At 36.6% G+C, this 15,000-nt stretch overlaps 1 protein-coding gene across 2 annotated transcripts in view; it reads right to left on the reverse strand.

The window, feature by feature from the left end:
• Positions 1–15,000, reverse strand: part of LOC119583508 — a gene marked incomplete at its 5' end in the record, with an annotated part of 24,410 nt that overhangs the window by 896 nt on the left and 8,514 nt on the right. For both annotated transcript variants that reach the window (XM_037932033.1, XM_037932032.1), the window contains 11 exon segments: positions 1–3,507; positions 3,769–3,915; positions 5,197–5,322; positions 5,522–5,760; positions 5,914–6,109; positions 6,339–6,551; positions 8,309–8,422; positions 9,121–9,363; positions 9,576–9,712; positions 10,295–10,359; positions 10,671–10,888. The exon segment at positions 1–3,507 is cut by the window's left edge and continues 896 nt beyond it. In XM_037932033.1, the coding sequence (XP_037787961.1) occupies positions 3,418–3,507; positions 3,769–3,915; positions 5,197–5,322; positions 5,522–5,760; positions 5,914–6,109; positions 6,339–6,551; positions 8,309–8,422; positions 9,121–9,363; positions 9,576–9,712; positions 10,295–10,359; positions 10,671–10,888 (1,788 nt within the window).

Genomic DNA, 15,000 nt, shown 5'->3' on the forward strand with positions numbered 1-15,000 from the left:
TTTCTGTATTCTTGTATTTGCCTTTCTGTTTGGAATTCACTGCAATTTTCTAAAAGATTAAACAAGTGTCATTGAACCTGAAAGTGCTTATAACATTACAAAAAATAAATAATGATCTCTCTGACCAATCTATAAAATTCCCATTATAACCTTAAGCTACTATACTTAAGCAGTACATCTGCACTGAATTTTTATAATGATGCTCATATAATTTGGTTCCAATATAGTCATATACTATAATACCAATATATATGTTATGACTATTCTATAATTTAATATTTCCCATTTCACACAACTTCATATACATACACGAGCCATAGCAATAGTTCTTTCATAATGATTTACTTCAATTTTGCACAAAGGTTCATAAAAATATTTTCCACCATCAAAAAATAAATATAGAATGCAAACAATTTTCTTTTTTAATATACAGCAGAGAAAAAATAATAATTATGAAATCAACATATACCATGTATGGAAATGATTTTACTAACATTTTACATTTTCCTAACCTTTATTATTCTAAAATAGAAGACACAATGAGCTATTCAGTCACCAAAACGACTGGTAATTTTATTCTACTACATTAATACCAGAGAAATATGCTACATACTATATAATCTTACTCAGCAAAATGGTCACTGTGAGCATTATGAAGATATTATGGAGCACCTTTACATTATTGAAATTACTGGGATAATCAAATCTCTTTACATTAATAAATAAAGCTGCATATCTTGTATGTGAATGGTGTGTGAGTGAGCCTGTAGGAGTGTGTATATATGTATGCAAGTGCACATACGCATGCTTGTATATGTGAAGAGGGAAGGGGGGGTAGTTGCATATTTTTATCAGAATAACATATGTGTAATGTAAATGTGCAAGGATGGATGAGTTCACTTGTATATATATGTGTGTGTTTGTGTGTGTGTGTGTGTGTGTGTGTGTGTGTGTGTGTGTGTGTGTGTGTGTGTGTGTGTGTGTGTGTGTGTGCGTGTGCGTGTGCGTGTGCGTGTGCGTGTGCGTGTGCGTGTGCGTGTGCGTGTGCGTGTGCGTGTGCGCGTGCGTGTATGCATGTGTACACCATGCACATAGATATGCATGTGATTACATAGTGTGAAAGCAGGTGTAAGCCTGGGCCTGGTTGGTTATCCAGTACGGATAAGGGATATGAGACAAGAAATACACACATACTGATGAAGATTCAGATGTCGATGTGTAACAAGAAACATCAGTAGATAAATTGAGCAAAAATTCTAGTTATTTTAAATCATCTACTTGCTATATTGCTTTCTTGGTATTAACACCACAAAGAAATGAAGACAGATTTTGCTGAGCATAACATATAGTATGGCCAAGTAATCGTTGAAACAGACCCAAGATGTTGCACAGAGCATACTGATTTAATTGCATAAATATCTTGAAAGATGTTGATAGAAGAGTTTAAATATAACTTTATACTAAATATAGTCTAGAGCAGCAATAAAATATGGTAATTTAAAGCTGGCAATATAGACCAGCATAAATGTTTCCACCCTTTATGACATGAGTGAATATATAATATCCACATTAAAGGAAATAGTTAACTGGACAAAGGGCTAAAAAGCCTTGTAGATCCATAAAGACGAGATTCTGTTTAATGTTATATACAACCAAAGAGAGTGATGTAACTCATCATGTTCCCACCACCACCACTATTTTATGGGTAATATGCAAAAGAATGGCACTGAGTAGTTATTGACGTGGTACTATAATAACATATCTTAACAACTTCTAATTGCATTAGATGGATCTATGCTATCATAAAAATACAAAATGTGAAAATACTCTATATACAAGAAGTCAGTCTATGCTATACATTACCCAAAACATTTACATTTTTCAATGCCACAAAATATTCAGGTTCAGATCAGCAAATAATCTCAAATACCAAAGAAATTTTCTCTTTCTATAGCTAGATCATAGGCACATTACCAAGTTTCCAGAAAATTTTATATATTACAATTCCTTCCAATATTTATCTATGTAAAATGGATGAAACCCCTAAATCCAGTGTTTGCTCCACACTTGCTATACAATATGTATTCTATGAGAATATCACAGTATCATGTCCACAATAATCATCCCATACAGAGGGGTATTACATAATTACAAAATGGGTATCAAATCACTAGCATTCTAATCCCTCAATAAGTCACTACGGTAAGAATAATTTACAGTGACTATTTCCATGTTCTTGACAAGGGATGCAGTATGTCATGTCTCCCTTAAATTAAGCCAGGAAATATCACAAATAAATCTTTATACCTTCATCTAATCTTTACAGTATGAAAAAATCTTTGTAAAACAAAAAAACACTTGATATAAGGATACAGTTGCAAATTTAAATAATTAACAGTCATTGGACAGTAAATAATATATACACAACAGAAGTTAGGAAAATGTATCAGACTATTTATGAATGTGTAGGTTTATGTGCATACCCAGCACATGCTTATTACATTCGTTGGGACATGAGTAAGGAATGAGTAAGGGATACCTTACTGAACATTCTATCACATTTACGGCATGTTCACAAGGACAAATTATGATGCATACTAAGCGATGCTTAAATCCATCACTTCACTACTCGACAATCATGTGCAAGTTTCTCAAAAATTATTTCATTCAGCTTTGTAATAAATTCTACAATTATCCCGCATTTACATTAATGCATATGTTGGCATTTTATTTTTTCAAGTCAATGCTCTAATCCCACTCTGGAAGCATCTAAGATATAGAGAACTTTATTAGTCTCTCAGCATGTTAGTATCAACCAATTTAAGTAAGAAATATTATTAAAATAGGAAAACAGTAATATATACAGATGTGTATAATACTTACACATGCACAACAATTCAAATATATACATATAACTCATTTACAATTGGACTGTTTACAACTTTTATGTTTAAAAATGAATTTCAAGTAATATGTGAGACATATTTTTAATATATCTGTAGCTGTTAACATTAAATCTGTACATCTTAGAAGACTATCATCATATATCAACTTCATATCTTAACATTATCTCTAAAACATATTCAGTTGCTCTGACCATTGTAACATGACTGAAAATTATTTTCATTGTTTAGAAACCAATTTGTTATGACAATAGTTATTCCTTTATATTTGTATAATTGTCACAAAAAATAAATATATTTTGAAACACAAATATGTTTAATATAGCAAAAAAATAAATATTTCATTTTCACTTGCATAACATTTATATTTAACAAATATTAGCAAAACTTTAGTTTTCAAATTAATATACTCTTAAACTTCACATACACCTTACTGTTAATATTTCTCTAGCATCCACTATAACCTCAAAGGATTCGATATGTAAGCAGATGCTTGCCACGTGTAATTTACGTGTTACTCTTCTGCTGAAGCCTCTGCGAGTGCCGTAGCTGCGCTGTATACAACCTGAACAACGTCACCTCCAACGTTGATTAAACATTGACCCTGAAATTTGTAAAACGTATATTTGTCCTTCATTCTTAATTAATGTACTTCATTCCTTTTACTACTATTAAATTATAAAAAAAAGAAAGACATAGTGTGGCCACTACTCCAAGACCTTTACTACTGTCTACACATCATGAAGTAAACTCACATTTATGCAAATGTTAGAATGATAAAAAATTAGACCATGCAGGAAAGGAAATAATATATTGCAACATGTGATAAAGACATGAACAACTGAAATAATAAATGCCATCTTACCTGATTTTTGTAAGGATTATGAAGCAAAACACACTCTGACATGAAGTAAGCAATCATGGCATTACCGCCCAAAGCTGCAACATGGGCACGCACCAAGGCTAAGACCTCAGTCACAAAGCTTCCCATGAAGCCACTCAGACCACCACACTGTTTCAAGAAATTTATCAATAAGTGTAAAGACAATGTAATAATATCTTTCTTAAGTTTTATATTAATAAAAATACAAATAATTCTCATCATATCAATCACTTCACAATATAATTATTGATATACAATATATATTTTTTTCTTTTGAACTTTACAATGAATAAACTTGCTATTGTAACTTCTTATAGTTCTAATTTGCCAAAATATAAGCATAATTAATGTAAAGTAAAATGCATGATGAACTTTTTTAGAAGTAATTATTTTAAAGAGAGATTTAAACATCTAATCTTAATAAGTTATTTAAAAGATTAGAATCAATGATTCAGACTTTTACTGTTAACAATTAATCTAAACCCACTGCCATCAGAGAAGGTACATACATACATGTCATATTCTCTGTGGTTTTAGTTTATTTATTGCATTTACCCATGGATGGCTCAAAAAGTTCTTTGTCATCAAGGAGTCAATTTTTGTCACCAAGGAGTCAATTACCAGTCCTAGCAATAAAACCTATTTACCCTTTTCTTAATTTTCTGCAATACTGATTTAATTTAATACTATTGGTTAAAACAGTTAATCACAGTAGCAGGAATTGTAACAAAAAAAATCAAAGAATGGGAAAATTATATAAGGTCAAGTAGGCCTAGTAACTGATTCCTCGGTGGCTGAGCACTTGTGGAGCCTTCTATGTGTATAGACAATTCACAAAACAAAACTAAATTAGACAGTATATGTTCCTGACAGAAATGGATTAGATATACTGCTACTTCACAAGAGTACTTTTTTCAAAGTATTTCACAAAGTATAGAAGTACTGCTCATACTTTTAGAATTTAGAATCACCTTAATTCTAAATACAAAAGAATATTATTTACAAAAATAGCCAGAAAACTGACCTAAAACCTATGTGTGATCACTATTACTGGCAGTAATATACAACTGCATTTTTCTCTCTAACATTTTTTTGACAAGTACTGCTAGAGACACTTGGGGTTATTGCAGTAATTGGTACTTTTCAGTGTGGAAATGTACAAGTATAGGGCAATTTTAAAATCCCAAAGTACCTGCAATAATTACTAATCGTGGGAATATATCTCAGACAGTCTTGAGGAACATGGAAATTTGTAAAGAAAAATATTGGGGCAGTGGAAAAACAATCAATATTTTCAGTATAACTATTAATTTTATATCTGACTTACTTTGTGTACTTACATCATACACTTCTTTTCACATGGTTATGAACTCCTTCTTACAACCATTACCACTATGATCAAATACTTACCTCCTTAATACTAGTAGATTCTCTAATGAAGAAGAAATTGAGGTTTCCTAGATGTCTTTCTATCCGAGCCCCAGGAATGTGAGACAAGGGAGTGATTTCTACTCCATATCTCTCTTTTGGTGGTTGCTGTAGTGTTTGTAAAACAAGCTATCAGATGTCATAATTGACTTATCGTAGTCTTAAAGAATATAAAAGTTCAGGTTATATATGCACATGGTGAATTACAACGACATATGTTGTGATTGAATCTTGGCAGGACAAAAATATCCAAATTAATTGAAGGACACACAAGAACTGCCTCAGGAGTTTGCAAGGACCCACTTACATGATATGTTACATATTTCTGTTCATTCCTGGATCTAGTGGATGATCGCGCTGAGGAAGTGGAGGAGCTCATGGATACAACCGATGAAATAGATGGCACTGATGGCACAGTTGTTATTGATGAAGAGGACTGCTTGGACATCACAAGATTCTGGGCCGGGTGAGCTGGAGGCTTATGTTTTGTACTGTCATCACTGGAGGGTAAAAGTTCCTCCATTTTGAATATCAATTCCCCATCATCTGGAACACAGACATATTAATACATAAAGACAATATGAATCATATAAAGCAAATGATGGAAAGCCTTTCAGGGGAATATAGTAAAATAGAGCAAATGCACAAAATCTGCAAGCGTTACAGTCAAAATATTAGTAGCCAAGAAGTCTTTCTTACCTTGCTTAGACTTCTTGAAGGGCACATCCAGAGTCCCAGACTGAGAACCACCTTGTACTGACTGCGCTGGGTTTCCCTCCCCAAGGACCATTCCCAAAAGGCTAATTTGTAACTCATCTTCCTCTGGCAGCTCTACATTGATTTGCATGCCTGCCAGTATGCAGGGCGCCAGTTTGCGGACTTTGAAGTACACACTCTGAAGCACAATGGCAGGCATTTGAATACTTACAAAAGACAAAAGGTTGAAACATATTAAATGATCACATACATTCTTATACTTTAGAATCAGTCTAACACTCTTTTCTTTGTGTAACTGTCTGTCTGTGTCTGTCTGTTTAAGAGACTGAGTGACTGATTTGACTGACTGGCAGTGTAACTGACTCTGTCTGTCTGTCTGTCTGTCTTACTTATATTCCCTGCCTTACCTGTAGAATTTTGTCAAAATACTGATTGAAGGTACTATGATTCATTGTGGCAGGAACTTTTGCTCTCCAAACCCTGGTGAACATCTGCAAATTGGTCACGATGTTTTCTTTAGGAACCCCTGGGGGAATCTCTGTTGACACTGCCACAAGACGGTCGGGTTGACAACCTTCCACCAGCATTCCAATCATCTCTGCATCTTCCATATCATCCAGCTATAATTAATGAAAATTGGCATGAATTTAAATAATACATAAAAAAGAAAAGAAAATTAACATGGGGGAAGATATAATCACACAAATGTCTACAACCATTCCTCAGATTTTAACCATAAACCTGGATTGCTTTGCCAACTTTACCCCTCAAAGCTTTTGTCTGCTGTAGCCTTCCCTCTCCCCACTGCCTAGAGACAGCTCCTGGACTTGGGACCAGGTATGTGGGATTACAAGGCAAATGATTTACAGGAAACAGAAAAGCACAAACACAATAAAACACATATAAAACTAAATGGCAATCAGGATAGCCACTTCATTGAATCTCAAAGTGAAAGTAAATCCAATCTGAAATTAGCAAATTTTATGTCTATGTCATAAAGTTTGCACCTGGATAACATTTAACATACTGTCTCTGAGGGGTAAAAGAAGAACATAGTCTAACACAAGGATGGAGATTACTGCCTGCCTTACTTTTACTCCATCTCTTGTTCTATACATGAAACCTGAACAAAAATACAAGAGCAGGCCATGAACATACACAATAAATACTATGTAAAAAAAGTTCTGTCTAGGAACTTTATCACAATACATTTTTAAGAATATACACTCACTAGCAGGCAGTCATAAGAAAAAGCTTTCTTCTTCATGTAAAGAGAAAGGACAAAAAATGAGCAATTCGACTTTAACCATTCTCAAGCTGGATGTATAATAATAGCTACCCACATGCTTCAGCAATAATGATTCCACAGCCAACACCAGTCTGAAGTAGGAAAAGTCTAAAGGTCATCAATGCATGACAGAGCAAAGGAACAGTGTAAGCACTATAGCACATGTGTCACCCCTACACCCTTTTCCATCCATATGCAAACAAATCATGACTGACTACAGCTGCTGTAACCCCATTCCCCATGCCCTGCTTGTTACAGGAATACTAGCATTTGGAAATAGTGGAATCATTCTTGTGTCCTGAACCTGCACTAATGTGGGCTATCCCAGAAGATGGTCTGCATTACCACTGAGCTACCCAGACACATGAGTAACTTTGTAAAAGTATACTGTTATCCTGTCACACCTTTTAGTAGTTTTTATTTACACTCAACAAACAGCACAATAATCTTACTTGCAGAGAAACAAAGGAGAGAGTAACTCTCTCTCTCTCTCTCTCTCTCTCTCTCTTCTCTCTCTCTCTCTCTCTCTCTCTCTTTCTCTCTCTCTCTCTCTCTCTCTCTCTCTCTCTCTCCCTTTCTCTCTCTCTCTCTCTCTCTCTCTCTCCTCTCTCTCTCTCTCTCCCTTTCTCTCTCTCTCTCTCCCTCTCTCTCTCTCTCTCTCTCTCTCTCTCTCTCTCTCTCTCTCTCTCTCTCTCTCTCTCTCTCTCTCTGCTTTTTGTTTTGTTTATCAATTTCTAAAAAGTTAAAAATGGATCAGGGTATATGAGTGACTTTTAATGTTTTTAAAAGACTTAGGTTTCTTTTTTAACCAGAAGTACTTGAATGCTAATCCTCAAGCTAAAGATATATATATTTTTTTGTTATCAACTTCCCCCCCCCCCCCGGGGTTGTGTAATAAAGAAAACTACAGTTCATGGGTTAAAAGAATAATTTATCTAAATAAATATGAATATGTGTATGGCTGACTACTGCCCATATTTGCAATAGAAGAAGTAATATAGCTTAAAAAGCACCCTCTGTAACCAAAGTATCAGCCACTATGATGCATCCATCCCAACATCTACTATAAGTGAATGAAGCAAAACATACCTCTAAAACACAGGTGTCTTTGTTGCCTGAGGAAAGATCAATCTCAGGAAGGTCATCTTCTGAGTCCTCAGAATCTGATCCACGACCACCATTCATCTCATCTCCCATGGTATCCTTTAGGAGCAAAGGAAAAAGAGTCATTGATCTCTACTAACCATGAAAGGATTTCAGTAAGAGAAGAAAGGCACTGAGCTCTAACACAAAAGGAAAATCCTATTATTTTATATTATAATCTGTTTACAAAGATCATACACTTTAAGTTACAATCAAAACTCTTTTAGTTTAAATTAAAACATCGGAAAGAAATGTGTGGAAACATTCAAAGAACTTCACTCTTCTTTGAAGTTCAGAACTAGTCCACATTCTAGTTTATCTTGGTTACAGATCCCAGTCTGGTATAGAGGTATTTACCTTTAACTCGTAACTGAGAAAGCTATATTTGTTTTCTCTGCTTGCATTTAATATATAATCAATAAAAGAATACTGTCCTCATCAATATTTTTGTGTTAAAATAACATACATTTCTGTACATATTTCTTGTGCAAATACATTTAGTTACTTCTCAGTTGCAGAAAGAGATGCACCAATGCAATGTTAAATATGTAATCAAAAATCCTACAATATGCTGCTCTAGTTAAAAGAAACAAAGAGAAGTAGAAGTATTTACATACCACCAAATAATAAAACAAATTAACATGAAATTCTATTGAACATATAACTATATGAAACCATATACCTATCACTTCACATGTCTTCAAACTTCCTGTAAAAACATAAATACACAAAAGTGATTTAACTAAAATGTCACTCACAGAGATGATGTGCTTGGTGCCATAACATTCCTTGTTTCTGGCTATTGTACTAAGAAGAAGTTTCTGTACATCTACTCTGCGTCTTTCCTCCTCCCGGCAAGAGCTTGCAGATGTTACCCTTGGGACTGGTGGTGGCTGAAGAGCAGTCAGAAACACTGCTGTTGCTGTTGCTACCCCTACAATGAGGCGCTCTCCTACTGTTACTCGCACTCGCAGACCAAAGAGTGCATTCATGCCCTTGATCTGGAATAGAATGAACGTCTCACAAATAGATTAATAAAAAATGTTGGCACTATTCCATCTTGTGAATGTCCTCATAAAATGAATAATCCAAAAAACTTTGACTTTTAACATATTATTCTGTTACAATAGACTCTATAGAAAGAAAAGAAAGAAAAAAGAGGGCAACACAGCAGAAAAATTCTTATACAAGAAAACATATACACAACACATACCTTCATTTTGTTCATTAGCTGCTTATGTAATTCATATTCAAGAAAAGGCAATGAATCAGAGATTTCTTTTGCATTGAGTTCTCCCTTCAAGTCACGCTTAGGCCTTGCTACCCGAGCCTGGATCAGGCAACCTCTCCCTGAAAACAAATACATTAATGGAATCTGCAACATCTAGTAATACTACAAATATTAACATTAGATTTATGTAAGCGGGGGGAGGAGGGGAGGGAGGGAGGGAGGGAGGGAGGGGAGAGAGACAGAGAGAGAGAGAGAGAGAGAGAGAGAGAGAGAGAGAGAGAGAGAGAGAGAGAGAGAGAGAGAGAGAGAGAGAGAGAGAGAGGTGAGGTGGGGGGTGTGTGTGTGTGTGTGTGTGTGTGTGTGTGTGTGTGTGTGTGTGTGTGTGTGTGTGTGTGTGTGTGTGTGTGTGCATGTGTGTGTGTGCATGTGTGTGTGCATGTGTGTGTGCATGTGTGTGCATGTGTGTGCAAGGCTATGTGTGTGTGTATGCATGAGTGTGTGTGAGACTGTAGATGTGTGTGAGAGTGTGTGACAGTGCATGTTAGTATGGCTGTGGGTGTAAGTATAGGTGTGGGTGTGAGCATGGGGTTAGGGTGTGGGCATTAGCATAGTTGTGGGTATGAGCACGGGTGTGGGTGTGCACATGCAAGTACAGATACAGACAGTTTGAAATATGAAAAAAGAGATTCTGTATGGTTTACCTGTAATTGGTATCCCTGCAGGTGGCTCTAGAGTAGTGAACAAAACATCAGGCACCTTTCCTTTTCTGAGGGAAGCAGAAAAAAAAAAGACCTTGAAATACCTACAATATCAATTCTTATATCATCTGTTCCATCATCATAGTCTACATACAAAAGAAATATATATCCTGAACTTTCTGTTAACCCGTTGGATCCGGGTGTGTCTATGATCATATATGAATCTGAACAAAGAATCGTTTTCTTCTGTCCTTAAATGTTTGAAAGAAAAAAGAAGGAAAAGAAAAAAGGAAGAAGAATGAAACTACAGATTCCACTGTCTAATTCATGAGAGTTCTTCACATCAGTGACCCCAAAGCACCAATAGCTTTCACCTTACCTGCATACCACACACTTTGTGATCTTGACTCGGAAAGGTAGTGAAGTCTCTGAATAAGGGACATGGCACATTGTACAAGGAGGTGTAGTGGGCGGGGTGTGGTAGACTGAAGAGCTGATGCCTGACGGAGGTGGTGGAGGAAGCTGTGAGGTCACACTTCCTCCCCCATCACCAGAAAAGCCGTCCTCGATGCAGGGATGGCTGCGGCTCATGCAGGTCTATGGGCAGATAGTGAGTCTTATATTCTGCAGTTATATATAGGACCTCATGGGATGACATGACCCACAGTTACATTTCCCCATTAATGAAATACAATAGCAAGCTATCAAGGGTCTTATTACCTGCACTACTGTCCTTAACAAAAATGTCATATGTAGTCTAATTAAAAGAATATAACTAAAATAATAAAATAATCTCAAAGATTTTCTGAATGTAGGATTAATCTTGTCCTTCTCTTCAAACTGTGTACCATACAGTCAAACTAAAGAAAAAAATGAATTAGACAAAAGCTCAGTGAAATTGGATATTTATGTATCAAAAGGATATACACAAATAAATGGATAAATAAATGAATAAAAAGCCATGACAAAGCCCCTGTTGAATGCTGCCTGTCAAAATTTTGGCTAAATGCAAATCTAATCACAGATGCAAATTTAAGGGTAATTGTCTTTTACCTTAGTTTTTATCTAAAGTGCTACATACTGTACAAAATGCCTAATTGTTTATCCTTCTATACTACTGTATAACACTTTTGATGATTTTTAAAAATTATTTTCTCATTTTCTGTCTATTTATCTTTTTTTCTCTCTTTATCTGCCTTGCTTTTCCCATTTTAAATACATTTTCTTTTTCTTTTCATTTTCATTTCCTTTTCAATTCTCTTTCTTTCATCTTCTCTCACATACACATATATATACACATACACACACAAGGACATAGAGACAGACATACACACACACACACACACACACACACACACACACACACACACACACACACAGACAAACACACACACACACAGACAAACTCACACACACACAGACACACACACACACACACACACACACACACACACACACACACATACACACATACTTACATCACTCACTCACTCACTCATACTAACACTGACACTGACAAACACACACTTGCACTTGCACCCACACTAACACTTACTACCTACTCAGAAAACTTACACTTCCATTCACTTTCACACTCAAACTCTTACTCTTCCATTCTCTAACTCACAATCTCGTTCATTCATTTATTTCTTTAATGGTTAATGATTAATGGTTAGAAGAAATAAATATGCTAGACATAAAAGATCATACAGCACTATGGTAAAACACTGTGGTGAAAAGGGTGGAAATGAGTTAATGATCAGGATAAGATGTGTTGGATGTCAAAGGTTATAGAATGCTGCAGGATAGAATGTTAGTGAAAAGGGTATAAGAGGGGGAGCAAATGGAATACAATGGGGATTTGTAAAAGGATGTGGTTAACCCAATGCTGCTGGGCATGGCATGTATGTACATGCCATGCCAACTGTAAGTTACTTTATCAATTGTTTTTACACATAGATGGTTATACATTTACCAAGTTATCTTATATTGCTGTTACTGTCTGTAACATTATAGTAATTATAATGTCTATAATAAAAATAACACCAATGACATTCATACCATTAGTAAGTAAGTAAGTAAGTAAGTAAGTAAGTAAAAAAAAAACTTCCCACCCATTCAAGGAAAGGTGAAATCAGGTAAGGTCTCAAGGTCTACTCATTGACCCCTTTGTGGCTAAGCACTTGCAGAGCCCTCTATGTGCACAGATATTTCAAAAAGAAATAAAAAATGAGCACAGCATTTTCCCGGCGGCATTGGGTTAAAGGTATAAGGCAATCAGGTCAAATGGAAAGTAGAAGAGGGATGTCTGAGGAGCAGAGATAGAAGTGGATGTAGGAGAGGATGTGGTTGGAGAAGATGGAGTGGAACATTTAGAATGTCTGGTGCAACAGGTAGAGTGAGAAGGAGGGGGAGGGGTAGGCACTGGGGAAATGGCAGAGACTGGAGTATTTGGATCTAGATTGGAAAAAGAATTTGATTGGGGGAGAAAGGTAGTAGAGATAGGTTGGTTTGGAGAACTGCTACCTCAGATTCAGGCTTGTTGGCAGGGAAGCATAAATAAAATACATTATGGGAGCCACCACAACTGGCACATGTGTGTGACTGAGTAGAGCAATTTGAATGATCATGACCAGGTTGAGCACATAGAGGGCAGTGGGCTGTGGAGCAATAGTGTTTGGTTGGGTGGTCAAAACACCAACATTTCTGACATTGACAGGGAAGGGTCGATATGGTCAGACAGGGGAGGACACTCCACCAATATAAACTTCACGGGGTGGTCAAGTTTACAAAAGTTAATCTTGGCAATATTCGTGTAGGATTTATGTTGGCCTCTGGGAGGAATAGTGTAGCACTGGACTGCCATTGCATCATAGTCAATAAAGCATGCGAGCAAGTCGTTTTCACAGTCTGGCCAGTCCTTGTCATAGACAGGACAATCAGTTGGAGAGACGGAAACATTTCCAGAACGAGTATTCAGGGAGGAGTGAGGTTGGTCAGGAATAGGTTTGCCAGTTAAGTCAGTCAGGGTAGACAGTGCATGAGCTTGGGACTCAGATGTAACAGTGATAAGGCTTGAACGATCAGAACGACTGCAAAAGGAAACTTTGCCCACCTATTTTTGGAGACATTGCTGAAAAGAAGGGTACAGTGCAGGGTTGTTGGGGAATCACAAACAATTGATTCCACTTGGTTGGCCAAAAAGGGTACTCAAATGGTTTGTAGAGGTGGAAGCAGTAGAAGGACGAGGGAGGGAGGAAAATGGGGTGATATAGAGAGAGGTAGTACTGTTGCAAGGAAGACAATAAGGATGAAGAGTAGCAATAAGGGGAGTGGAGGTAGACAATGAAGACTGTGCAGTAGAAGATGGAGTGGAGGATGTTGGGAGAGAGGAAGGGGTGTATTCTGAGGGATGAGTAATGAAATGGGCGGATAATTCGGAATTGGATAAGGTTGACCACAAACATCAAGGAGGGGGTATTAGTATCAGTCAGAGCCGTGGTCAAAGGAAAGGCAGTGGTCAGGAAACCAATGAAATCAAATTTTGATAGGCTAGTTGATGAAGGGGTAAGCTTAATCCCTAATATGGGTAAAACATCTTCATTATTGGCCATGGTGAGTCTGAAATAAATGGGGAGAGGAAACGGTCTACCCCTCAGGGTCCCCATGAGGGGTGAGGGCTAGACAATTAACCAAGGGAATACCGGTCCATGGCTCCCAGAGGCTGTTCATGCCTGATACAAAGCCAGACTTTCATCCTTCTAGTACGACTCTCACACCTTAGGAAGTGAACAGAAGGGGATGATGAAGAGAAGGAGAGGAGAGTGGGAGAAGAAAAGACCATGCAAAATTAGTTGAGGCAAGGGCTGAGGTCCAAGTGCCCCAGTCTCCCTTTCCTAAGCCCCCCCTACGACAACAACAAGCAAGGGATTAAGGGGGAATTTCCTCAATTGTTCACTTACTATTCCATTTTTTCAATTACTCAGTTCATCCACCCCAACTCAGATTTCACTTTAGTTTCTGCCTCTCTATTTATCATTCCTTTCCCATTCCTCTCTTGGTGGATTTGTGCTCAGCAAGTGCATGCCAGTGCACGTGATAATTTGTGCCAAAGCACCTGCCACAGACTCTAATTCAAGGTGAACAATGACAGCCTACCATAATGAGACGTCTGACATTCAAGATCTAAAAGAAGAGAACAAAAAAAAAAAAAAAAAAAAAAAAAAAAAAAAAAAAAAAAAAAGTACTGTCATTCCAACTTCCCACACATCTCTGAAGCTTGCATGCCATAAGCTGGTCCCATCCATGAAGCTAGGACATGCAAGTGCCTTGAATCTCATTCTCTTTCTTTCTTTCTCTCTTTCCCCTTCTCTCTCTCTCACTTCTATATGAAAACTGCTGTCTTCATTATGCTTATTTCTCCATAAAACAACATATTTCTTTAGATTATCATATTTTCATCAGTGCAGCAGAAAACATTTACAATAATCACTTACTATTTTTGTATGCATATTTTTTAAGAACTCAATATGCAGTCACTATCTTTCCAAGATTACCATGCTATGCAACTTTGTAAAGGCAAAAGCATGCTAAATTTAAATATATACATTTCTGATACACTCATATATATATACACACATATATATATACAAACCATCATATGTGCCATATCATACACACCTGCAGACCACATTCAGTGGCTGTGCACA

This window comes from Penaeus monodon, chromosome 17 (assembly GCF_015228065.2).
Source record: "Penaeus monodon isolate SGIC_2016 chromosome 17, NSTDA_Pmon_1, whole genome shotgun sequence".
NCBI classification, from domain to species: Eukaryota; Metazoa; Arthropoda; class Malacostraca; order Decapoda; family Penaeidae; genus Penaeus; species Penaeus monodon.